Here is a 25,649-nt window from a genome sequence, read left to right as displayed (position 1 = left end):
GGACGAGTTGGGATCTGAATCAGCAGTAAGAGATGACTGATTTAAAGACTCCCTGGGCTTTTCCATTTGGTCTGTGGCCATCTGGGTTGCTGTGACAGGTCGGATCTGACAAGAAGTCTCTTCTGTGTAGCTGGAAGAACAAGAGTTTGTGTTGCACATATCTGCAGTAGGAGGACTCTGTGTGTGTGTGTGTGTGTGTGTGTGTGTGTGTGTGTGTGTGTGTGTGTGTGTGTGTGTGTGTGTGTGTGTGTGTGTGTGTGTGTGTGTGTGTGTGTGTGTGTGTGTGTGTGTGTGTGCGTGCGTGCGTGTGTGTGTGTGTGTGGTCTGAAGGACTCAGCTCCTCTGGAGAAGCTGAATCAGAGAGGAGGCCAACTTTTTTCTTCCAGCGGTAAAACTGAGAAAGGGTTCTGCTTCTCAGTGAATTACAGCAGAGCCGGAGGATGGTGGTGAAGATGAAACTGGCCCTGTGCAGAATCACCTGCATGTTAACGCTGGTGGTACAGCTGAGCTGGATGAACCTCGGTTACAGCGTGCACAGAGAGGGAGAAACCCGGGTAAGTGCTGACGTCTTATGTCGAACAGCAGAATGTAAGTCTTCCGATTCATTGAATTTGTAAATAGAAGGACATTTTTTTATTCATTATTTAATAACTGCAGAGAGAAACAGTCACCAATTACCTTTTTTGTATACAGGCCTGATTGCCTACATAGGACTGAAATACATTTTGTTTTCCAGGCATTTGTTTGACGTTGCACTGCTTAGTATTACGAGCAAAGTACCCGTCCTTCAGACAGTGAAGAAAGAGTGTACTAATCGTGAGTCACTGACTCACGAAAGTGTTCATCAGTTTACTGAGACAACGTATTAGCTTCCAAACGACAGCTTTCAAAGCCTTTTGAAGTAGCAGCTATAACTGAAACACCAAGCCCTTATTTAAGAAGGTTAAACTTCATGGTAAATGGACTGCATTTATATAGCGCTTTTCCATCTGCATCAGATGCTCAAAGCGCTTTACAATTATGCCTCACATTCAACCTGATGTGGGTGCTGCCATACAAGGCGCTCACTACACACTGGGAGCAATAGGGGATTAAAGACCTTGCCAAGGGCCCTTAGTGAATTATTCCCATCAGGCGGGGATTTGAACCGAGGATCTTCTGGTCTCAAGACCAACACCCTAACCACTAGACCATCACCAGATTATAATAAATTATGAGAATGCACAAAATTCAAGGCAAGACTGGAAAGAAAGTGTAATAAAACATGCTGACATTTGTTTGCAATAATTAAGATGCGATGCTTTCACCTGAACCATAATCGCTGGCACAAATGTGATGGCAGATTTGAAATATATATATATATATCTTCTTCTTTGTCTTTCGGCTGTTCCCGTTAGGGGTTGCCACAGCAGATCAATTGTTTCCATCTCACCCTGTCCTCTGTATCTTCCTCTGTCACACCAACCACCTGCATGTCCTCTCTCAGCACATCCATGAACCTCCTCTTTGGTCTCCCTCTTCTCCTCCTGCCTGGTGGCTCCATCCTCACCATCCTTCTCCCTATATACCCTGGGTCCCTCCTCTGCACATGTCCAAACCATCTCAATCTCACCTCTCTGACTTTGTCTCCAAACTGTCCCACCTGAGCTGTCCCTCTGATATGTTCATTCCCAATCTTGTCCATTCTTGTCACTCCCAAAGAGAATCTCAACATCTTCAGCTCTGCCACCTCCAGCTCTGCCTCCTGTCTTTTTGTTAGTGCCACTGTCTCTAAACCATACAACATAGCTGATCTCACTACTGTTTTGTAAACTTTCCCCTTCACTCTTGCTGATATTCTTCGGTCACAAATCACTCCTGCCACCTTTCTCCACCCACTCCACCCTGCCTGCACTCTCTTCTTCACCTCTCTACCACACTCTCCATTACTTTGAACAGTTGTCCCCAAATATTTAAACTCATCTACTTTCACCACTTCTACTCCTTGTAACTGTACTATTCCACTGGGCTCCCTCCCATTCACACACATGTACTCAGTCTTGCTTCTACTGACTTTCATTCCCCTTCTCTCCAAAGCATATCTCCACTTCTCCAGACTAGAATCAGCTTGCTCTCTACTCTCACTACAGATCACAATGTCATCTGCAAACATTATAGTCCATGGGGACTCCTGTCTGATCTCATCTGTCAACCTGTCCATCACCACTGCAAACAAGAAAGGACTCAGAGCTGATCCTTGGTATAATCCCACCTCCACCTTGAATGAGTCTGTCATACCGACTGCGCCTCTCACTGCTGTCACACTATTCTTGTACATGTCCTGCACTACCCTAACATACTTCTCTGCCACTCCAGACTTCCTCATACAATGCCACAACTCTTCTCTTGGCACCCTATCATAAGCTTTTTCTAAGTCCACAAACACACAATGTAACTCTTTCTGTCCTTCTCTGTACTTTTCCAACAGTATTCTCAGAGCAAACATTGCATCTGTAGTGCTCTTTCTCGGCATGAAACCATATTGCTGCTCACAGATCTTCACCTGTTTTCTAAGCCTAGCTTCTACTATGCTTTCCCATGACTTCATGCTGTGGCTGATCAGCTTTATGCCTCTGTAGTTACTGCAGCTCTGCACATCACCCTTGTTCTTGAAAATAGGAACCAGCACACTTCGTCTCCACTCCTCAGGCATCCTCTCACTTTCCAAGATTTCATTAAACAATCTGGTTAGAAACTCTACTGCCATCTCTCCTAGACATTTCCATGCCTCCATTGGAATGTCATCTGGACCAACTGCCTTTCCACTCTTCATCCTCTTCATAGCAGCCCTCACTTCTTCCTTGCTAATCTCTTTTACTTCCTGATTTACTCTCACCACATCATCCAGCTTTTTCTCTCGCTCATTTTCTTTATTCATCGACTCTTCAAAATATTCCCTCCACCTTCTCAGCACACACTCCTCACTTGTCAGCACATTACCATGTGCATCTTTTACCACCCTAACCTGCTGCACATCCTTTCCAGCTCTGTCCCTTTGTCTGGCCAATCGGTACAAGTCCTTTTCTCCTTCCTTACTATTTAACTTCTTGTACAGCTCGCAATATGCCTTTTCCTTTGCTTTTGCCACTTCTCTTCTCGCCTTACGCCGCATCTCCTTGTACTCCTGTCTACTTTCTTCGTCTCTCCGACTATCCCAAAACGTTTTCGCCAACCTCTTTCTCCTTATGCTTTCCTGGACCTCTTCATTCCACCACCAAGTCTCCTTGTCTTCCTTCCACTGTCCAGATGTCATACCCAGTACTGCCCTAGCTGTCTCCCTCACCACATCTGCAGTACTTTTCCAGTTGTCCAAAATTGCTTCCCCTCCAACTAGTGCTTCTCTCACCTGCTCGCTAAATTTCACACAACAGTCTTCCTCCTTCAGCTTCCACCATCTGATCCTTTGTTAAGCTCTCACTCTCTTCTTCTTCTTTACCTCTAAAGTCATCCTACAAACAACCATCCTATGCTGTCTAGTGACACTCTCTCCTGCTACCACCTTACAGTCTGTGATTTCTTTTAGCTTGCATCTCCTATAAAGAATGTAGTCCACCTGTGTGCACCTTCCTCCACTCTTATATGTTACCCTGTGCTCCTCCCTTTTCTTAAAGTAGGTATTCACCACAGCCATTTCCATCCTTTTTGCAAAATCAACTACCATCTGTCCTTCCCCATTCCTATCCTTGATACCATATCTACCCGTTACTTCCTCATCACCTCTGTTCCCTTCACCAACATGCCCATTGAAGTCTGCTCCTATCACCACTCTTTCATGCTTGGGCACACTCTCCACCACCTCATCTAACACACTCCAGAAATCTTCTTTCTCCTTCATCTCACAACCTACCTGTGGGGCATATGCACTGATGATATTCATCATCACCCCTTCAATTTCCAACTTCACACTCATCATCCTGTCAGACACTCGCTTAACCTCCAACACACTTTTAACATACTCTTCCTTTAAAATGACCCCAACACCATTTCTCTTCCTGTCCTCACCATGGTACAACAATTTGTACCCACTGCCAATGCTCCTGCTCTTACTTCCCTTCCACTTGGTCTCTTGCACACACAATATGTCTACCTTTCTCCTCTCCATCATATCAGCCAGCTCTCTCCCTTTACCAGTCATACTACCAACATTCAAAGTCCCCACTGTCATTTCCACCCTTCTAGTTTTCTTCTTCTCCCGCTGTTCGTGGCAATGTTTTCCTCCTCTTCTTCATCGTCTTTGCCCAGCAGTAGCCCAATTTCCACCGGCACCCTGTTGGGCAATAGCACCGGTGGCGGACATTGTTAACCCGGGCCGCGACCGATCCGGTATGGGAATTCGATTCTGAGTCTGCATAGTTGGCTTGGGACCGGCACTCAGAATGTACTGGCTGCACACCCCATGTGGCTGAGTTTTATATATATATATATATATATATATATATATATATATATATATATATATATATATATGTCATACCTGGAAGCTGGATGGATTCATACTCACTAGGCGAAAACAGCATCTGGCAGAAATTGGCGGTATATCACAGATCGGCGGTTCTAATTAACCGCAAAATGTGGGCAATTAAGGAAATTTGTGAAAGAGACACGATGTGCGTCCATAACTACAGAGAATATGGGAAGATAGAGAGTGCAGAGATAAATGGACGCATTTATGTAGCTCTTTTCCATCTGCATCAGACGCTCAAAGCACTTTACACATCAATGCCTCACATTCACCCCAATTGAACCCAGGATCCTCTGGTCCAAAGCCCAGCGCTTAACCACTAGACCATCACCTCACCTCCACTAGACCATCACCTCCCCTGATGATGTGTGAGATGAGCAGATCCAGAGAACACTGTGGACAAAAAATGGGACCTCCACGATTAGTATATAGACTTTATTTGCAATGAACGCTCATTTATTCTAAGGTGTGGAACACAAATTAAAATGGCATATAGTAAGAATAAACCTTCTAATCTGCAAAGAAGTGAGAGTGGGTGTCTTCTTCTGTAATGGTCATGAAATAGACGGGATCTGTGGATCCTCCCCCCTTTCCCCTCCCCTCCCCAGCCAGCCTCCCATCCTGGACACCAACATGGACTCCCAAAATTTCCTGTATATTTGTATTGTCAGCTGTGTTGGTAGCATGGCCCAAGCAAAGGGTCACCCCTTTGAGTCTGGTCTGCTTGAGGTTTCTTCCTTAATATCATCAGAGGGAGTTTTTCCTTACCTCTGTCTCCTGTGTGCTTGCTCCAGGGGTTGGTAAGGTTTGACCTTACTTGTGTGAAGCGCCTTGAGGCAACTTTGTTGTGATTTGGCGCTATATAAATTAAATAAATTCAACTGACATTGAACTTTGATTTTTTTCTATTTCAATTTATTTTCCTTTATATAGCGCCAAATCAGTTGCCTCAAGGCGCTTCACACAGGTAAGGTCTAACCTTACCAACCCCCAGAGCAAGAGTGGTAAGGAAAAACTCCCTCTGAGGAAGAAACCTCAAGCAGACCAGACAAACTTCAAGCAGACCAGACTTTGATGCACCAGATCAATCCAAAAAGCAACTTTGTTTTGTTTATAAGATCTCCCATACACTGAAAAAAGAGAATGTTTGAACCAACTTTAAAAAGTGTTACAATTTGTAAAAACCTGAATGAATTAAGTTGTTTGAACTTAAGTTTGTAAGTTAGCTGATTTAACTTTCAAACATAAGTTCAAACAACTTAATTCAGTGTAGGCTTGATTGCCACCTGCTGCATGGTGTGTGGATGCTGGATTAATGACGGATGAGGGGCACGTGTGGCTGTCGGTGAGACATACCATTTCCACACAGTCAGAAATGTATGAAATCAGATATGTAAACTTTGATTGTTTCACAGTAATTAGATTCTAAATCTCAAATATCGTGGTTATAACTCCACACAACACAGTGGAAAGGAATTATATGAATTTAGCTGCAAAATAGAGAGTGGAATGAGGCACTTAATGGGATCTGTGAGAAAGAACATTTCTGTACAAAAAATGTAATAAATTGGGGATTATTTTCTATGTAACAGTGGTTATATTATAAAACTATCATAATATGTTCACTAATCAACACAAATCTGCAAGACTGATTTTGTATCATTGCATGAACGAATGCATCTCTCAAATTTTTTGTGATTTTGCTGTTATGTACAGCTTGAAATGAGTCTGAATCTCCATTTCTAAAGCCTAGGCCACCGCTGCTTCTTTGATCCTTTTCCCCACATTATCACTCACATTCACACGTTTAGCTCAGCGGATGAAGTTGCGAATATACCACGTGTTGATATTTCTGGCTTGTCTTGTGCAAACATAAAGACAAAATGTACATCTGCGCCATCATTTTGGAAGCACCAGGCTCATTTTATTCCTTCCTTGTTTTAACCTTTAACGTTTTCTTTATCATGCTGTTTTGTTGAACTTATCAACTCTATCTCGTTTCACCTCTCCTTCACTTTACATCTTTTTCAGTTCCCACCATCCCTTCCTCAGAGCCTTTCTGGTTTTCATTACAGGGGTTATTCCCTGGTAGAAGTTGCGGAGAGGAAACCTCCATGTTTTGTATTGTTTCTCTGATTTAAGAGGGAACAGTCAGCCAGCCAATGTGGCCCACCCTCCTTTTATGCAACACAATTCATCTGAGGCCTTAAATCTTTTTGTTTGATCAGAACAAATAAAACACTGACCACACAAAAGTCAGCGTACGTGACTGTCCTGTCTGCCAACACCACAATTATGGTTTGGCAGTCAAACATAGAAAATAAATTTTGCTGACATGGTGGTGGAGCAGGAGTGGTTCTTGCTTGTATGATGACCTGGGTGAACCCCCACCCCTCCAACACACACACACACACACACACACACACACACACACACACACACACATGCATTTGTTACATTCGCCAAGGACGTAATAAAATCACTGGCATCTATTTACTTATATCAGTCTGTCTGTCTGACTTTTAGCAAGATTGCATCAAAACTACTGAACAGATTATGATGAAATTTGCACCACAGATAGATATTAGACCAAGGAAGACTTAAATTTTGGAGGCAATCCGGATCCAGATTCTGAATCAAGTTTCACTTTATATAAGCTTTGAAGGATTACGTCAAAACCACTTCACAGATTCTGACCAAATTTGCAGTGTGTCAGTTTTGCTTGTTGGATTTGTCTTCACACTAACAAAAGTGTATGATAGGATTCACATTTTTCATCAAAATTAATGAAACTAAATTTAGTGTAAGCTAATTACGTCTGCCAACGATGTCATAAAATCATCAGCGTTTATTTATTTGTCTGTCAGTCTGTCAGCAGGATTATGAGGTCTGCTAGAAAATTATCGGACCTTTTTATTTTTTGCAAAAACTATATGGATTTGAATCATGTGCACTTGCATCAGCCAAGCTTGAACCTTCGTGCACATGTGTGAGTTTTTTCCACGCCTGTCGGTTGCGTCATTCGCCTGTGGGCAGGCTTTGAGTGAGCACTGGTCCACCCCTCTCGTCGGATTTTCATTGTCAGGAAAATGTCTGAACGGCTGGAGCAGCGCTGCATCAAATTTTTCAAGAAACTGTGTGAGACAGCCAGGTGGAAACCATCCGGAAAAAAATGCATACTTTTGTTCTCTGAAATGGCAGAGAACAAAAGCAAGTCCGTGTTGGAAGTCTCACGGGACATGTTGTGACATGCCCAGCTCTCCACAATTTCTCGGATACTCACTCGACTAAAAAGCCACCAAAAGCCGTCTGACTCTTCTGAATGGTGGAAGACCTAACGTCATTGCGGCTTCGTCCCGACGCACGAATGCCTCCGCACATCTTTCATTACAAAATCTCCTCTAACAGTGGAATCTGACGAAAAATGGCTGATGTCCACCTTTTCTGCCATTTCTCTGGTAGTCACACGATGTCACGGATCAACACAGCCTTCACGTTGGAAATTATCTGGTCATTCCAGCCTGTCGATGGCCGCTCGAGGCGCGGCGTGCCCTCAGCCGCTGTGGGCCGTCTTTAATCCGGTTGTAATGCTCCTTAATCTGTGTGACGCCCATAGGGTTTTCACCGAAAGCCATCTGAATTTTCCGAATGGTTTCCACCTGGCTGTCTCACACAGTTTCTTGAAAAAATTTGATGCAGCGCTGCTCCAGCCATTCAGACATTTTCCTGACAATGAAAATCCGACGAGGGGGGTGGACTACTGCTCACTCAAAGCCTGCCCACAGGTGAATGACGCAACCAACAGGTGTGAAAAAACTCACGCATGCACACGAAGGTTCAAGCTTGGCTGATGCAAGCGCACATTATTCAAATCCATATAGTTTTTGCAAAAAATAAAAAGGTCCGATACTTTTCTAACAGACCTCGTACGTCAAAACTACTGTACGGATTTTGACTAAACTTTCACCACAGATAGATATTAGTCCATGAAAGACTCCATTAAATTTTGAAGGTGAGCCGGATCCAGAATCTGGAGCAAGATTTCACTTTGTATCGGCTTTGAAGGATTATGTCAAAACTACTTCACTGATTCTCACCAAACTTGCACCACAGATAGATATTAGGGCATGGAAGACTCCACTGGATTTTGGAGGTGATCCAGAACTAGATTGACGGATGTCAGAAATCTGTGATTGCTCTTTTTGTAGTTACTATCTCCCCACCCCCCCACCCCCTAAATAAACAGACTGTAACTTTATCCATTGTTTGATATCTAATGATTGCGTAGAATGTTTGCTGTTTCAGTTGAACTGAAAACTGCCGTCCTGTGTATAAGCAATGGATATGCAGGGCAAAGAAAATAGCTGGAGGCTAAAAACATAAAACGTACTAATTAATATGGGCCCCTCTCCATACATCCACATTATCATACTCATAAAGTGATGATGTACAGTAGCTGCATTATATGCTGTTAAAATTTTACAGTTGTCAGCTTTACACTGTTATTCTGCAGTGTTACTGTTCAGTTATTGAACAGTGTGGCTACTATAACACACCACAGCTTATTATTAAAATAATGACTTATTACTAAATTATCTCAATAACACTTATTTTACTGTATTTTTTACTAAATTATTCTGGCAATGACAATTTTCTCACCATCAGTTTATTTCTGCCAGATTTAGGCTTCAAATGTCAATACTTTTTCTTGAATTCCTTGTAGGGTGGGTAAACTCTCTGAGAACACCAACAAATTTGATAGGAAGGCCCTGTGGCAAATACTGAGTTTGTTTTTTCATGGCAGAGCTGAGTCAGGCATGATGGTGTATGTAGTACTGTCAGAGTGTGTACTGGTGCCACACTTTGCCACATTCACTGCAGTGCAGACCACCTTGGGTCCTGGCCCGCAACCACCCAGGCAGATCACTTGTCCTCCTGCACATCCTGAAAGCAGCCATCTATCTGTCACAGTTGGGTGATATGTGGGTGTCCCCTTGCCCTTTCTCAGCTGCTGGGGTCATGAAAACTGAGGCAGGTGTGTGCTAGATCGTGCCACTGTTAGGCAGATGTATAAATTGGACCAAAAATGCAGACACAGATGCTGAGCTTTTAGTAAAAATAATGAAAGTAAATTATTTTCAAAAAAAGTGCAAAGTTCAGGGTGGTCCAGTGTTGGTTCCAAGTGAGGTACATGTCAGTGAACTGGAGAAGAGTGGATGAATAAGCTGGTCTTTTATACCTCATTGGAGTAGATGACTGATTGCAGTCGCGAGTGGCAAGCAGGTCAGCCACGCCCAGCCTAACATTTCATAACACAGACATGCAGGGGGAGTGGAAGCACAGCATATGATATAAACACAAAAAGGTTAAATCGTAACAGTACCACCCCTCTAATGGTCACTTCCAGGGCACCCACCAGGGTTATCAGGATGCCAGCGATAAGGGTCAGGGTCCGGAATAAAAGAACGGGGCACCCAGGAGTGCTCCTCTTGTCCATAACCTTCCTAATCCAACAGGAACTGTAGGCCACGCCCTCGGCAGTGCACATCCACCATGCAGCTGACAGAGAAGTCTGGTGGTTGTCAACAAGTTGGGAAGGGGAGAGGGGGGATCAGAAGGAGTGCAAATGTCACTGGTAGCTACTGGTTTAAATGGAGAGGTTTAAGAGATAGAGAGGTTTAACAGCTGAGGGGCTGACTATGCTCGCAAAGGGGAAGAGACCAATGTAACGTGGAGAGAGCTTACGGGATTCAGTGAAGAAGAGTTTGGTCATGGTAGAAAACCTAAGTGACTGTTTGATATGGAGGAGGTTTCCTCTCCAGAAAACTGGTGGGACAGCACATCAGGCTTCATATTCCTCGAACCTGGGCTAGAGTGAAGTTAACCCTCCGTATACAATGGAGCCGTGCACATTTTATTAAATGATACGCCGTTTTTTTAATGACATTACATAGAAACTTACTTTTTTTTTTGCTGAAAAGTACACTCCTTGAACTTCGTTTCAGCCGCCCACCATGCTCGTAGTCCTAATAGAAGCTGTGTGATGATGTGCGCAATGCGAGTGTCCAATCAGAATTGGTTCATCGTCACATGGTTTCCAATATCCAATCGTAGGGCAGAGCCATCTCACATGGTAGGCCAAAGATTGTTAGGAGCAGCGATGTGTCACTCATTGGCATGTGGATGCTGTTTGAACAGCCCTCTGGCTGCTGGCTCCATGTATAAAAGCACAGAATTGCGTATATGAATGGAAGTGATCAGCGTAAGAGGGCCTTATAGAACCTCATGTGGTTGACAAAAGCGTGTCAGTAGGAGGGATGATTCACTACTTGGCCAGTGAATATTGTTGAATAAGCCTCTCTCGCTCTCGGTCGTAAAGTGCCGTTTATGCATATGAATGAAAGGGGGGAGGGTGTTAACAGGGCCTCAAACTGTGAAGATAGGTTATTTACAGTGTAAGAACACATTCCAAGAGGGAGTTAACTCCATGGAAGTAAAAAGTTTGTGTTGTAAGCCTTTGGGTAATAGCAGACAGAAATTGCTTTGAGATGTGGCATAAAGACAAATAAAATGCAGAAACCATTTTGTATATATTGTTCAAAATGTGCATTTGTGTTTATTGTTAGAATCTTTATTTTGTACATTTTTTGTACAAGATCGCAAACTACATTTATAAAGTGTCAAAATAGTTGTTTATTATAGTTTGCTGTGTGTTTTGAATAAATGTGTGAAAATTATTTTACCGCTTTATTTTTTTCCTTTCTTATTTCTGATTGTAATCCTTTATTACACTTATAAAACAACACTATAGCATATATATTCTGAAAGTACAGGTTGTCCTGAAAAAAAGAGACATACCACTTAATTGTGGGATGCAGGGTGAGCTTTTAACAGCAATAATAAAACATTTATACCAGACGAGTGAACTGTCCAAAAAATGCCATCGGACCCCAGATTGTTAAATCAGCTAAGAAACATTGCCCACCTGGCTTGTCATTGGTTCAGTTATTTAGCGGATTGAATAGTTTGACAGTTAGCAGTTCACTGTTTCCTACATCATAATTCTGTTCAGATGCTGAGAGACACCTGGAAAACAAGACACATGGACGTAGCCGATTGTCAGTACCTGAGCACTAATAATGGGCTGTCGTTATTTCAGGTAATGGCGCAGTGGGAGCGGAAAGTGCGGGCTGCGTCCAGCCTGGATGAGCTGCTGAAGCTGGCAGACTTTCCTGACTGGAAGCTGTGGAAGTGTCGTCTGAGGCTGCAGCAGCCAGAGGCCCCAACTGATGCCCAGTTCTCCCCTTCCTCAGCAGGCTCGCACCGTTCCACACGCTACGCTGCTGAGTCTTACAGTCTGGAGATTCTCAAAGGTTGGAACAAACGTAGACGGTGATGTGTGTTATGCAGTCTGCCAAGGGTGCAATAAAATCATCCATCCATCCATCCATTTTCTTCCGCTTTATCCGGAGTCGGGTCGCGGGGGCAGCAGCTCAAGCAAAGCCGCCCAGACCTCCCGATCCACACACACCTCCCCCAGCTCCTCCGGGGGAACCCCAAGGAGTTCCCTAGCCAGCCAAGAGATGTAGTCCCTCCATCGTGTCCTGGGTCTTCATCGGGGCCTCCTCCCAGTGGGACGTGCCCAGAACACCTCTCCAGCGAGGCGTAAAGGGGGCATTCGGAAAAGATGCCCGAGCCACCTCAACTGACTCCTTTCGATGTGGAGGAGCAGCAGCTTGACTCCGAGCTTCTCCCGAGTGACCGAGCTCCTCACCCTATCTCTAAGGGAGCACCCAGCCACCCTGCGGAGCAAACTCATCTCAGCCGCTTGTACTCGCGATCTCGTTCTTTCAGTCATGAGCCAAATCTCATGACCATAGGTGAGAATCGGAACGTAGATCGATCGGTAAATTGAGAGCTTTGCTCCCTACTCAGCTCTCTCTTCACCACGACGGTCCGATACAGCGACCGCATCACTGCAGATGCTGCACCGATCTGTCTATCGATCTCACACTCCAATCCGTCCCTCACTCGTGAACAAGACCCCGAGATACTTAAACTCCTCCACTTGAGGCAAGGACAGTCCACCAACCTGAAGAGGGCAAAGCACCTTTTTCCGGTCGAGAAACCATGGCCTCGGATTTGGAGGTGCTGATTTTCATCCCGGACGCTTCACAGTCAGCTGCAAACCGCCCCAGTGCACGCTGAAGGTCCTGATTTGACGAAGCCAACAGAAACCACATCGTCCACAAACAGCAGAGACAAGATTCTGTGGTTCCCAAACCAGACCCCCTCTACACCCTGCCTGCACCTAGAAATTCTGTCCATAAAAATAATGAACAGAACCGGTGACAAAGGGCAGCCCTGGCGGAGGCCAACGTGCACTGGAAACAGGTTTGACTTACTACCGGCAATGCGAACCAAGCTCCTGCTGCGGTCGTACAGGGACCGGATAGCCCTTAGCAAAGGACCCCGGACCCCGTACTCCTGGAGCACTCCCCACAGCGTGCCCCGAGGGGACACGGTCGAACGCCTTCTCCAGATCCACAAAACACATGTGGACTGGTTGGGCAAACTCCCATGAACCCTCGAGCACCCGATGGAGCGTGTAGAGCTGGTCCAGTGTGCCGCGACCAGGACGAAAACCACACTGCTCCTCCTGAATCCGAGGTTCAACCATCGGTCGAATTCTCCTCTCCAGTACTCTGGAATAGACCTTACCGGGGAGGCTGAGGAGTGTGATCCCCCTATAGTTGGAACACACCCTCTGGTCCCCCTTCTTAAACAGAGGGACCACCACCGCGGTCTGCCAATCCAGAGGCACTGTCGCCGATTGCCATGCGATGTTGCAGAGGCGTGTCAGCCAAGACAGCCCCCCAACATCCAGAGACTTAAGGTACTCAGGACGGATTTCATTCACCCCAGGAGCCTTGCCACCGAGGAGCTTTCTAACCACCTCGGTGACTTCGGCCTGGGTAATGGATGAGTCCGCCTCTGCATCCCCAGCTTCCTCTTCGGAAGACGTGACGATGGGATTGAGGAGGTCCTCGAAGTACTCCTTCCACTGCCCGACAACATCCCCGTCAGGGTCAACAGCTCCCCACCCACACCGTAACAGTGCTGGTGGAGAGCTGCTTCCGCCTCCTGAGGCGTCGGACGGTTTGCCAGAATCTCTTCGAGGCCGACCAATAGTCCTCCTCCATAGCCTCCCCGAACTTCTCCCAGACCCGAGTTTTTGCCTCTGCGACCGCACGGGCTGCGGCACGCTTGGCCTGCCGGTACCTGTCAGCTGCCTCTGGGGTCCCACCTACCAACAAAGATAAGTAGGACTCCTTCTTCAGCTTGACGGCATCCCTTACTTTCCGGTGTCCACCACCGGGTTCGGGGATTGCCGCCGCGACAGGCACCAGAGACCATTGCGACCACAGCTACGAGCAGCCGCATCGACAATGGAGGTGGAGAACATGGTCCACTCAGACTCCATGTCTCCAACCTCCCCCGGGATCTTGGAGAAGCGCTCCCAGAGGTGGGAGTTGAAGACCTCGCTGACAGATGGATCTGCCAGTCGTTCCCAGCAGACCCTCACGATACGTTTGGGCCTGCCAGGTCTACCGGCTTCCTCCCCTCCCAGCGATCCAACTCACCACCAGGTGGTGATCAGTCGACAGCTCTGCCCCTCTCTTCACTCGAGTGTCTGAGACACGTGGCCGAAGGTCAGATGATACGACTACAAGTCGATCATCGACCTCCGGCTCAGGGTGTCCTGGTGCCACGTGCACTTATGGACACCCTTGTGCTCGAACATGGTGTTCGTGATGGACAAACTGTGACTAGCACAGAGGTCCAACAACTGAACACCACTCGGGTTCAGATCGGGGAGGCTGTGCTTCCCGATCACCCCCCTCCAGGTCTCACTGTCGCCGCCCACGTGGGCATTGAAATCCCCAGGAGAACAATGGAGTCCCCAGTCGGAGCGCTATCTAGTACCCCTCCCAGGGACTCCAGGAAGGTCGGGTACTCTGCACTGCTGCTCGGCCCATAGGCCGAGACAACGGTGAGAGACCTGTCCCCGACCCGAAGGCGTAGGGACACACCCTCTCGTTCACCGGAGGAACTCCAACACTTGGCGACTGAGCTGGGGAGCAATAAGCAATGCAACACCCATCTCTCCGCCTCTCCCTGTGGGCGACGCCAGAAAAATGAAGCGTCCAGCCCCTCTCCAGGAGTGTGGTACCAGAAGCCCAAGCTGTGCGTGGAGGTGAGCCTCGACTATCTCTAGTCGGTATCTCTCAACTTCCTGCACAAGCTCAGGCTCCTTCCCCCCTAGCGAGGTGACATTCTACGTCCCAACAGCCAGGGGCTGTGAGCATGGACCGAGGCCGCCGGCCACCTGCCCTCGACCGCCACCCAATCCTCTCTGCACCCGACCCCATGGCCCCCTCTGCAGGTGGTGAACCCACAGGAGGGCGGGCCCACGTCACTCTTTCGGGCTGAGCCTGGCCGGGCCCCATGGGCTAAGGCCCGACCACCAGGAGCTTGCGCGCGAGCCCCAACCCCAGGCCTGGCTCCAGGGTGGTACCCCGGCTCTGCCATACTGGGCGACGTCACGGTCCTTGATCTTTTACTGGTCATGGAGGTTCTGAACTGCCCTTAGTCTGACTTGTCACCTAGGACCTGTTTGCCTTGGGAGACCCTACAGGGAGCAGAAAGCCCCCGACAACATAGCTCCTAGGATCATCCGGGTACGCAAACTCCCCCACCACGATAAGGTGGCAGCTAGAGGGGGAGGCAATAAAATCATTGGCGTTTATTTGTCTGTCTGTCTTTTAGCAGGATTACATCAAAACTACTGTATAGATTTTGACAAAAATTTCACCACAGATAGATATTAGTCCATAGAAGACTCCATTAAATTTTGAAGTTGATCTGGATCTGGATTCTGGAGCAAGATTCACTTTATATAGGCTTTGAAGGTTTACATCAAAACTACTTCACGCATTCTCACCACATTTGCACCACAGATAGATATTAGGGCATGAAGACTACCATTGGGATTTAGGAGGTGATCTGGATCCGGATCCAGATTCTGGATCAAGATTTCACTTTATATAGGCTTTGAAGGATTACGGCAAAACTGCTTCATGGATTCTCACCAAATTTGCATCACAGATGGATATTAGGGCATGAAAGACTCCATGGAATTTGGAAGTGATCTGGATCAGGATTGGCGGACATCAGAAATCTCAGCTTGCTCTCTGTGATAATGGTTTTCTTTGTTAGTGGAAAGTTATTCCACTGTAAAAAACTTTGACAGAGGACCCCAATGCAGAAAACCACAATGTAGAGCATAAAAACTGGCTTTATTGTACCAGTAGGAGTTAATGCCGTCACAGCACCGGACACAGTTCTCTTGGTTGCTAATACAGACAGCAGTCATGAAAACAGAAACAAGTTTCATCAGTGACAGGTTCCAAGGGAGCAGCAGACCATAATCCAGAAACACACGCAGAGGTTCATAGCAAAGTTAGCGAACATAATAGGTGACCAAAACCAGGAATGGCAGGCAAAATCATCCAACACAAAAAAGCTGCGTGATTCAAACACAAAAGGCAGACAGAGGAAATAACGTGAAAGAGCAGGCATAAAGCAGACAATCTGGCAACAAGGAAACACTCAAACAGTGTTTCAGACCAATAACTGTCTGGACCCTGAAGTGCAGAGACCAGAAAACCGGAAGTAAAGCTGCAAGAAGAGAACACAGAAGGGATGTAGAGTGTCAGAGAAGTTCTGACAGAGACAAAACCACTTGAGACTGTGAAGAGAAACTAATTTGCAGAAAGCTCACAAAATCTAACTAAATGGGACCAGAATAAAACACCAGAAATGTGACCCGTGACAGCTGCTAATAAAAAAAAAGTGAGGTTCAGAAATAAGCTCTTAGCTGTTTCAGCTGAACTGTGCTCACAACTGGTGTTATGTGGGCTGATCTGGTTTTAATGCTGGTTGTGTGTTTCCCACAGCCATAGATGAAGAGTGGCAGAGGACTCAGTGCATGCCCAGGGAGACCTGTGTTGATGTGGCCAAAGAACTGGGCACGGATCCTGCCATGTTTTTCAAGCCGCCGTGCGTGTTGATTCACAGGTTTGTCTCACATCACATCAGATCCAGGCAGCATTCACAACGCTGTGGCTGATTTATTTTCACATATATAACGTGTATTTAGATAATGACAGTTTTGGTGGTTATTCCTGCACATAGCAGTAGCGCATGTGGTGTATTTCATTCCTGTGTGCGTCTGTCCATGTCTGAACAAATTAGATCCAATTTGGGTCAGGCTTGTAATGATTGAGATATACATGTGTGTGTATATATATATATATCAAATCAAATCAAATCAATTGTATTTATATAGCACCAAATCACAACAAACAGTTGCCCCAAGCGCCTTATATTGTAAGCAGAACCAGGCTCAGGGAGGGGCAGTCTTCTGCTGGGACTGGTTGGGGCTGAGGGAGAGAACCAGGAAAAAGACATGCTGTGGAGGGGAGCAGAGATCAGTCACTAATGATTAAATGCAGAGTGGTGCATACAGAGAAAAAAGAGAAAGAAACAGTGCATCATGGGAACCTCCCCAGCAGTCTAAGTCCTATAGCAGCATAACTAAGGGATGGTTCAGGGTCAGGGTCATATATATATTATATATATAGTTTCCCACCTACAAAGAACGGAGGTCTGTAAGTTTGATCATAGGTACACTTCAACTATGAGAGACAGAATCTAAAAAAAGAAATCTGAAAAAATTACATTGTTGATTTTTAAATAATTAATTAGCATTTTATTGCATGAAATATCCATCCATTTTTTTCTGCTTTATCCAGAGACGGGTCGCGGGCGCAGCAGCTCAAGCAAAGCCGCCCAAACCTCCCGATCCACACACACCTCCCCCAGCTACTCGAGGGGAAACCCCGAGGCGTTCCAAAGCCAGCCAAGAGACGTAGTCCCTCCAGCTTGTCCTGTGTCTTCCCCGGGGCCTCCTCTCAATGGGACGTGCCCGGAACACCTCTCCAGCGAGGCTCCAGGGGGCATTCATAAAAGATGCGCGACCACCTCAGCTGGCTCCTTTCCACATGGAGGAGCAGCAGCTCGACTCCGAGCTCCTTCCGAGTGACCGAGCTCCTCACCCTATCTCTAAGGCCGCGCCGAGCCACCCTGCGGAGGAAACTCATCTCGGCCACTTGTACTCGTGATCTCATTCTTTTGGTCATGAGCCAAATCTCATGACCATAGGTGAGGGTCAGAATGTAGATCGATCGGTAAATCAAAAGCTTTGCCCCAAATCGAAAGCTTTGCCCCCTGCTCAGCTCTCTCTTCACCACGACGGTCCGATACAGCGACCACATCACTGCAGATGTTGCACCGATCAGTCTGTCGATCTCACACTCCATCCATCCCTCGCTCGTGAACAAGACCCCAAGATACGTAAACTCCTCCACTTGAGGCAAGGACATTCCACCGACCTGAGAGAGGAAAAGGCACCTTTTTCTGGTCGAGAAACCATGGCCTCGGATTGGAGGTGCTGATTTTCATCCTGGATGCTTCACACATGGCTGCAAACCCCCCAGTGCATGCTGAAGGTCCTGATTGATCTTCCGCAAACAGCCTGGCCGATAGTCCTCCTCCAGCAACTGAACACCACTTGGGTTCAGATCAGGGAAGCTGTACTTCTGATCACCCCCCTCCAGTTCTTACTGCCGCCACCTATGTGGGTGTTGAAATCCCCCAGGAGAACAATGGAGTCCCCAGTCGGAGCACTATCTAGTACCCCTCTCAGGGACTACAAGAAGGTTGGGTACTTTGCACTATGCCTTCGGGTCAGGACATGAAGGCATAGGGGACTGAGAGAGGCAGAGGGACACAACCCTCTCGTTCACCGGGGTGAACTCCAACACATCGCAACTGAGCTGGAGAGCAAAAAGCAATGCTACACCAGCTCTCCGCCTCTCCCCCGTGGGCAACGCCAGAAAAGTGGAGCATCCAGCCCCTCTCCAGGAGTTGGTACCAGAGCCAAAGCTGTGCGTGGAGATGAGCCTGACTATCTCTAGTCGGTATCCCTCAACCTACCGCACAACCACATGTCCCAACAGCCAGGGGCTGTGAGTGCGGACCGGGCTGCCGGGCCACCCGCCCTCGACTGCCACCCAATCCTCTCTGCACCCAACCCCCATGGCCCCCTCTGCAGGTGGTGAACCCACAGGACGGCGGCCCACATCGCTCTTTAGGGCTGAGCCCGGCCGGGCCCCGTGGGCTAAGGCCTGACCACCTGGCACTCGCGCGCAAGCCCCAAACCCAGGCCTGGCTCCAGGGTGGGGCCCTGGCTCTGCCATACCAGGCGACGTCTCGGTCCTTGAATATGTACTGGTCATGGGACCTTCTGAACTGCCCTTAGTCTGCCCTTGCATGAAATAAGTAACTAAAAATAATAACTAAATAATAACCAACTAGTAAGAATTCTGGCTCTCACAGACCTCTTAGTTTGTCTTTAAGAAGTCCTCCCATTCTGCACTCTTTACCTGTATAAATTGCACCTCTTTGAACTCGTGACCTGTATAAAAGACACCTGTCCACACATTCAATCAATCACACTCCAACCTATCCACCATGGCCAAGACCAAAGAGCTGTCTAAGGACATCAAGGACAAAACTGTAGATCTGCACAAGGCTGGGATGGGCTACAGGCAGTGGTGGGCACACTTCCGATAATCTGATAACAGATAATTATCGAAGATAATGTTTTCATTATCGGATTATCTTTTTAGATAACTTTAAAAACCATCATCGGACTAATATCTTCCGATGAATTGCCGACCGATAACTTTTAGACCGATAACGGAGTAAACCAAGCTGAACAATGAAAACCATTTTTAAAACTTAAAAGCAGTTGAGACGTACCTGTTAAAAGTTTCCTAATAGGTATTTATTGTTCTAAGAAAAAAAAATCATTTCCTTTAACACCATACTGATATAACCGCAATATCACCCAAGTCATCCAGAGGCATACATTTTTAAATTATGGGTTCAAATTCAGGGGCGGTCCTGGAGGCGGCCAACCGGGCAGCCGCTCGGGGCAGCATCGCAGGGGGGAGCGGCACGACCGTGCGAAAAAAAAAAAACGGTCAAAAAAAAAAAAAAAACAGGGTGGGGGGGTTGTCCTGACGGGGGGGTTCGTGGTTACGTTATATTACGGCAGAGCGGCGCCCCCACTTTCCCGTCCCATGGCGGCTTTCCTCTCTCTCATTCCCGCAGCTTCACAGTGCTATAAACAGTAGCGAAGCAAAGACTGCAGCGAAACGAGATGAGTCATTGGATAAATACTGGGCTTTGTCCCACCCATCGGACGCTCAGTGTGTCTGGGGGTCTATAGGGCAGAGGGCTGGCCTCGGCCGGCCCGGACACTCAGCTTCTGCATGATGATTGGATGATCTGTCTGAGGCTGAATCCCTTTTTGATTGACAGTGAAATGATGCGAATCAGCGATCTTTTGGTGTAAACATTCGTGGGAGCATTTTCATTCTTTTCTGAGTTGAACCGGAGACTTTCCTAATCCTCTTAGCTGCATTTTCTTTGTTAAAAACGACTAGCGACAAATCGAGCTTCTATTTCTGGTGTTTTTTTTTTTGTAGCTGCTTGTGTTTGGAGACTGACTTCTATCACTCTTTCTGACTTCTATCGCAGTTTCTGTCCCTACCGAGCAGCGGGTGCTGCTGAGCTCCTTCACCGTCACAAAGCACTCACAGGCGGACAAACTTCACACTAGCCTCACGCCAGTCCCAGCTAGCGAGCTAGCTAGGTAGCACGCTGCACATAATGGCAGAAAATTTGAAATGTTGTGGACCAGATTTTGGCGAAGCCATTTGATAGTCTTCCTTACGAAGAAGCCATGGCTGCTGGCTTCAACTCTCAATGGTTTGCAGGCCAAAGGTAAGCAATAGCCCCCAGTACAATGTTTGTGTATTGCTATGCACACAGACTGAATTGGTTCTGTCTCAGGGGGCTAATGCTTATCTGAGTGCAGAATATTTTTTGCATCACTCTCTGGGTTTGCCACATTTTTCTCAAAATCCACAAAGAGGATGTCTTTTCTTGAGTCTGCAGGCTGCTCAAGGTTGCCCAGAAATGCTCCTACTCGATGGAATTTCACATCATGGATAGTGAGCACTGGGGCAAACAATTATGATGCCCTCCTGCAAACTTTTGAGATGATCATTGCAGATAAGTCCATGGATGATGACACATTAGACTGTGCCAATTTCTTTGTGTTTGTTATTGCAGTAGTCATTAAACTGGAAATTTGTTCTTGAAAATAGCTGTTGTGAGTTAATTTGTGGGATTGTGGGTGTTCTGGATGAAGTTAGTGTTTTCATGGGTGGTGTGGACGGAGGTGGTGGCCACATAGTGTGCGCGGGGGGGGCGCACGCAGGGGGTTTCGCCCGGGGAGTAAATCACTCTAGAACCGCCACTGTTCAAATTTTAACCTGCTCATTTTGGACAAGTTATTTAAAATTACTGTCATGTCCTGAAGTTTTTAAAAAGTGAAAATATCAGATATATGCTTTCGTTTTAAAGTAATGTGCTAATTTTTAAGGTTTTGTGAGCACATGCAGCAAGCTCCACGGACAACAGCATTAAACTCTAGTGCCTAAAACTCTTGTGAATATATTCTCTGGGTTTATAGACGTTATTGTATTTGCGTTTAAATTCCACGCATCTTAATGTAGCAGACGGATTATCTGGAATTTTGTTTGGCAAGTTTTCAAGGCCGCTACTGCCATCTACTGGCCAGTAGTGTTCATGGCAGTATTCGCCCCAAGTACTAAGCGTTCTGGATACCAGTAGATGGCAGTGTTCTATTTATTTTGACCCGGTTATATCAGATGGTGGTCAAATCAACTTTTTGCTTTGCAAATGGCTTTTCTTTTCTTTCTTCTTTTTTTTTTACAAATGAAGTTTAAAAACAAAACAACAAAAAAAAAAAACATTACAAGACAGCTCTGCGGTTGGATGCTTTGTAGCTCTTCAGCAGCAGGAGGTGGTCGTGAGATGTTAAAGCTTGTTACTCCACTACACGATGCAGGACACGCGATTAACCTGAAACTCGGTCCAAAAAATTCTCGCACAAATGAAAAATCATCTGAAAAATGGCCAAAACACCCTCAGTGTAAAGCCAACATTTATGTGTCAAGATAAGGCTTTTCAGAACTGACCAATTGTAACTTTGTCCTTTGTTTTATCTATCTTTTTATTATTGCATTTTAACCTGTGAAGTGCTTTCTGACTTATGTCTGTGAAAGGCACTATATAAATAAATTTACTTACTTACTTACTAATATTGAGTGCACATTTTACAACATCATAAAATGTGCGCACATCATCTAACATTCTTTCCACATGCAAAACATTTTGCGATGACACTTCCAGGGCTCCGTAAAAATGCCTGTTTTTACAAATAAAAATGGAATATTTTACAAAAGCACATTTATCTTTAAACCAACATACGACACACGTCACATTAACGTGTTGGTTTACATAATGAATGACTGAACCAATCAGTGTTTAGCAGAGGCACTTTTACCCAGAATGCTTTGCAGTCTGTGTTTGTTACAAAACCTCAGAATTAGTGCATTATTCAACATTAAAAGATATATGTTATATTTTTAACTTTGTACAAATGACAGAATTTACATTAATGGAGTTATTCTATCAGTATTTTCACAAAACCATAAGTTAGTATGACTTTAATTTTTCAAGACCTCCGCCTGACCGGAGCATTATGATTAGTAGAGAGCTTATTTTGTGGGTGCTCTCAGGATTCTTCTGTGCAGCTTCCTATAGAGGGCAGCATGGTCAAACATGGAAATACTGGCTCATTCTTTGGGTCTTTTGTTGCTTTGATGCTTTCAAAAGCGATTGTGTTAAAAGTCAATTTCAGGTCTTAGTAATTGCAAATGTACCAGAGCCAATACTGGAATTTATCGATTATCTGTAACTTACATTACATTTTTGGGTGGTTTATCGGTTTATCTTTATCAAAGATAACTTTGCAGTTATCTGATTATCCGTTATCAAAGTTAATTTTTTGGTTATCTGTGCCCACTGCTGGCTACAGGACAATAGGCAAGCAGCTTGATGAGGAAGACAGCAACTGCTTGCATAATTATTAGAAAATGGAAGAAACACACGATGACTGTCAGTCTTCTCCCGTTTGGGCTCCATGTAAGATCTCACCTCGTGGGGTAAGGATGATTCTGAGAAAGTCCAGAACAACACAGGAGGACCTGGTCAATGACCTGAAGAGAGCTGGGATCACAGGTAACAAAGACTATATTAGTAACACACTATGGCGTCATGGTTTAAAATCCTGCAGGGCAGCAAGATCCCCCTGCTCAAGCCAGCACATGTCCAGACCCGTTTGAAGTTCACCAGTGACCATCTGGATGATCCAGAGGAGGCATTGGAGAAGGTCATGTGGTCAGATGAGATCAAAATAGAGCTTTTTGGTATCAACTCCATTCGCCGTGTTTAGTAAGGATGAGAACAACCCCAAGAACACCGTCCCAACTGTGAAGCATGGGAGTGGAACACTCGTACTCTGGGAGTGTTCTGCAAAGGGGACAGGACGATTGCCACCGTAATGAAGGGAGGATGGATGGGGTCATGTATCGTGAGATTTTGGTAAACAGCCTCCTTCCCTCAGTAAGAGCATTGAAGATGGGTCATGGCTGGGTCTTCCAGCATGACAATGACCCCAAACCACACATGGCAGGGCAACTAAGGATTGGCTCCGTAAGAAGCATTTCAAGGACCTGGAATTGCCTAACCAGTCTCTAGACCTGAACTCAATAGAAATCTTTGGAGGGAGCTGAACTCCAAACCTGAAAGATCTAGAGAAGATCTGGTGGAGGAGTGGACCAAAATCCCTGCTGCAGTGTGCTGTGAAAACCTGGTGAAAAACTACAGGAAATGTCTAACCTCTGTAACTGCAAACAAAGGTTTTTTACCAAATATTAAGGTCTGTTTTTCTTGTGGATCAAATACTTATGCAACAAAATGGAAATGAATTGTTTAAAAATCATATAATGTGATTTTCTGAATTCTCTATTTAGATTCTGTCTCTCACAGTTGAAGTGTACCTACAATAAAACTTACAGACCTCTCCATTCTTAGTAGGTGGGAAAACTTGCAAAATTGACAGTGGATCAAATATTTATTTGCCCCACTGTGTGTGTGTATACAGTATATATACGAGGGCTGTCAATAAAGTATAGGTCCTTTTTATTTTTTTCAAAAACTATATGGATTTCATTCATATGTTTTTACGTCAGACATGCTTGACCCTCATGCGCATGCGTGAGTTTTTCCATGCCTGTCGGTGACGTCATTCGCCTGTGAGCTCTCCTTGTGGGAGGAGTCGTCCAGCCCTCGTCGGAATTCCTTTGTCTGAGAAGTTGCTGAGAGGACTGGCGCTTTGTTTGATCAAAATTTTTTCTAAACCTGTGAGGCACATCGAAGTGGACATGGTTCAAAAATTAAGCTGGTTTTCGGTGAAAATTTTAACGACTGATGAGAGATTTTGAGGTGTACTGTCGCTTTAAGGACTTCCCATGGAGCGAGACGTCGCGCAGCGGTCCCAGGCGCCGTCGTCAGCCTGTTTCAAGCTGAAAACCTCCACATTTCAGGCTCTATTGATCCAGGACGTCGTGAGAGACAGAGAAGTTTCAGAAGAAGTCGGTTCAGCATTTTATCCGGATATTCCACTGTTAAAGGAGATTTTTTTAATGAAAGACGTGCGGACCGGTCCGCGCATCGGGACGCAGCCGGCGCGGTGCGGCGGCACAGGAAAAACACCTCCGTGTTGATAACCATTTGTAAAATCCAGGCGGCTTTTGATGGCTTTCAGTGGAGTGAGTATATGAGAAATTGTTTAACAGCTGGACATGTTCCAACTTGTCCTTAAGGCTTCCAACAGAGGTGTTTTTCCTGTGGCGGAGTGTCGCAGCGGCTGCGAGCCAACGCTGCAATCCGTCCGCACGTCTTTCATTAAAAAAATCTCCTTTAACAGTGGAATATCCGGATAAAATGCTGAAACCGACTTCTTCTGAAACTTCTCTGTTCTCTCACGACGTCCTGGATCAATAGAGCCTGAAATGTGGAGGTTTTCAGCTTGAAACAGGCTGACGACGGCGCCTGAGAGCGCTGCGCGACGTCTCGCACCGTGGGAAGTCCTTAAAGCGACAGTATCACCTCAAAATCTCTCATCAGCTGTTAAAAGTTTCACAGAAAACCAGGTTAATTTTTCGAACCGTGTCCACTTCGATGTGTCTTACAGGTTTAGAAAAAATTTTGATCAAACAAGCGCCAGTCTCTCAGCAACTTCTCTGACAAAGGAATTCCGACGAGGGGCTGGACGACTCCTCCCACAAGGAGTGCCCACAGGCGAATGACGTCACCGACAGGCGTGGAAAAACTCACGCATGCGCACGAGGGTTCAAGCATGTCTGACGTAAAAACATATGAATGAAATCCATATAGTTTTTGAAAAAAATAAAAAGGACCCATACTTTAATGACAGACCTGTATATATATATATATAAATACAAGCAACAGCAACCTTCATGGTCAACAGGATCCTGCAATTCACAAGGCTTCATAAACTGCATGTAAAGAAGCGGCACTGTTGCAGCAGCTCAGATAAGATGCTGCAAGACAGTCAGATTTGGGTGTACAGTGGTCCCTCGTTTATCGCGGGAGTTACGTTCTACAAATAACCCACAATAGGCGATATTCGCGAAGCAGTCAGTTATTTTTTACAATTATTATAGATGTTTTAAGGCTGTAAAACCCCTCATTACACACTTTATACACTTTTCTCAAACAGGCATTTTCTCACTTTTCTCTCCTGTGTAAACACTCAAAGTTCAAACCTTAGTATATAAATAATTATGATGGCTTTTAGAACTAACGAATTTAATTTCAACAATCAACCTACGAGGTTGGACACATACGAAATTATTAATAGTAACTCACCAGTATTTCAAGTTCCTCTGACCGCGCCTCTGCGTCCTGGCGCCGCTCCGCTGTCGCGTCTTTTTTA

At 45.8% G+C, this 25,649-nt stretch overlaps 1 protein-coding gene across 1 annotated transcript in view; it reads left to right on the top strand.

Moving 5' to 3' along the window:
- Positions 1-25,649, top strand: part of LOC117504296 (vascular endothelial growth factor D-like) — a 31,966-nt gene continuing 6,317 nt past the window's right edge. Inside the window, 4 exon segments of the mRNA XM_034163737.1 lie at positions 1-36; positions 408-554; positions 11,661-11,874; positions 16,522-16,642. Of these exon segments, the coding sequence (XP_034019628.1) occupies positions 441-554; positions 11,661-11,874; positions 16,522-16,642 (449 nt within the window). The 5' untranslated portion in view covers positions 1-36; positions 408-440.

This window comes from Thalassophryne amazonica, chromosome 2 (genome assembly GCF_902500255.1).
Source record: "Thalassophryne amazonica chromosome 2, fThaAma1.1, whole genome shotgun sequence".
In the NCBI taxonomy this organism is placed as follows: Eukaryota; Metazoa; Chordata; class Actinopteri; order Batrachoidiformes; family Batrachoididae; genus Thalassophryne; species Thalassophryne amazonica.
The sequence above is the reverse complement of the archived record's forward strand: the minus strand, read 5'-3'. Positions and strand labels throughout refer to the sequence as shown.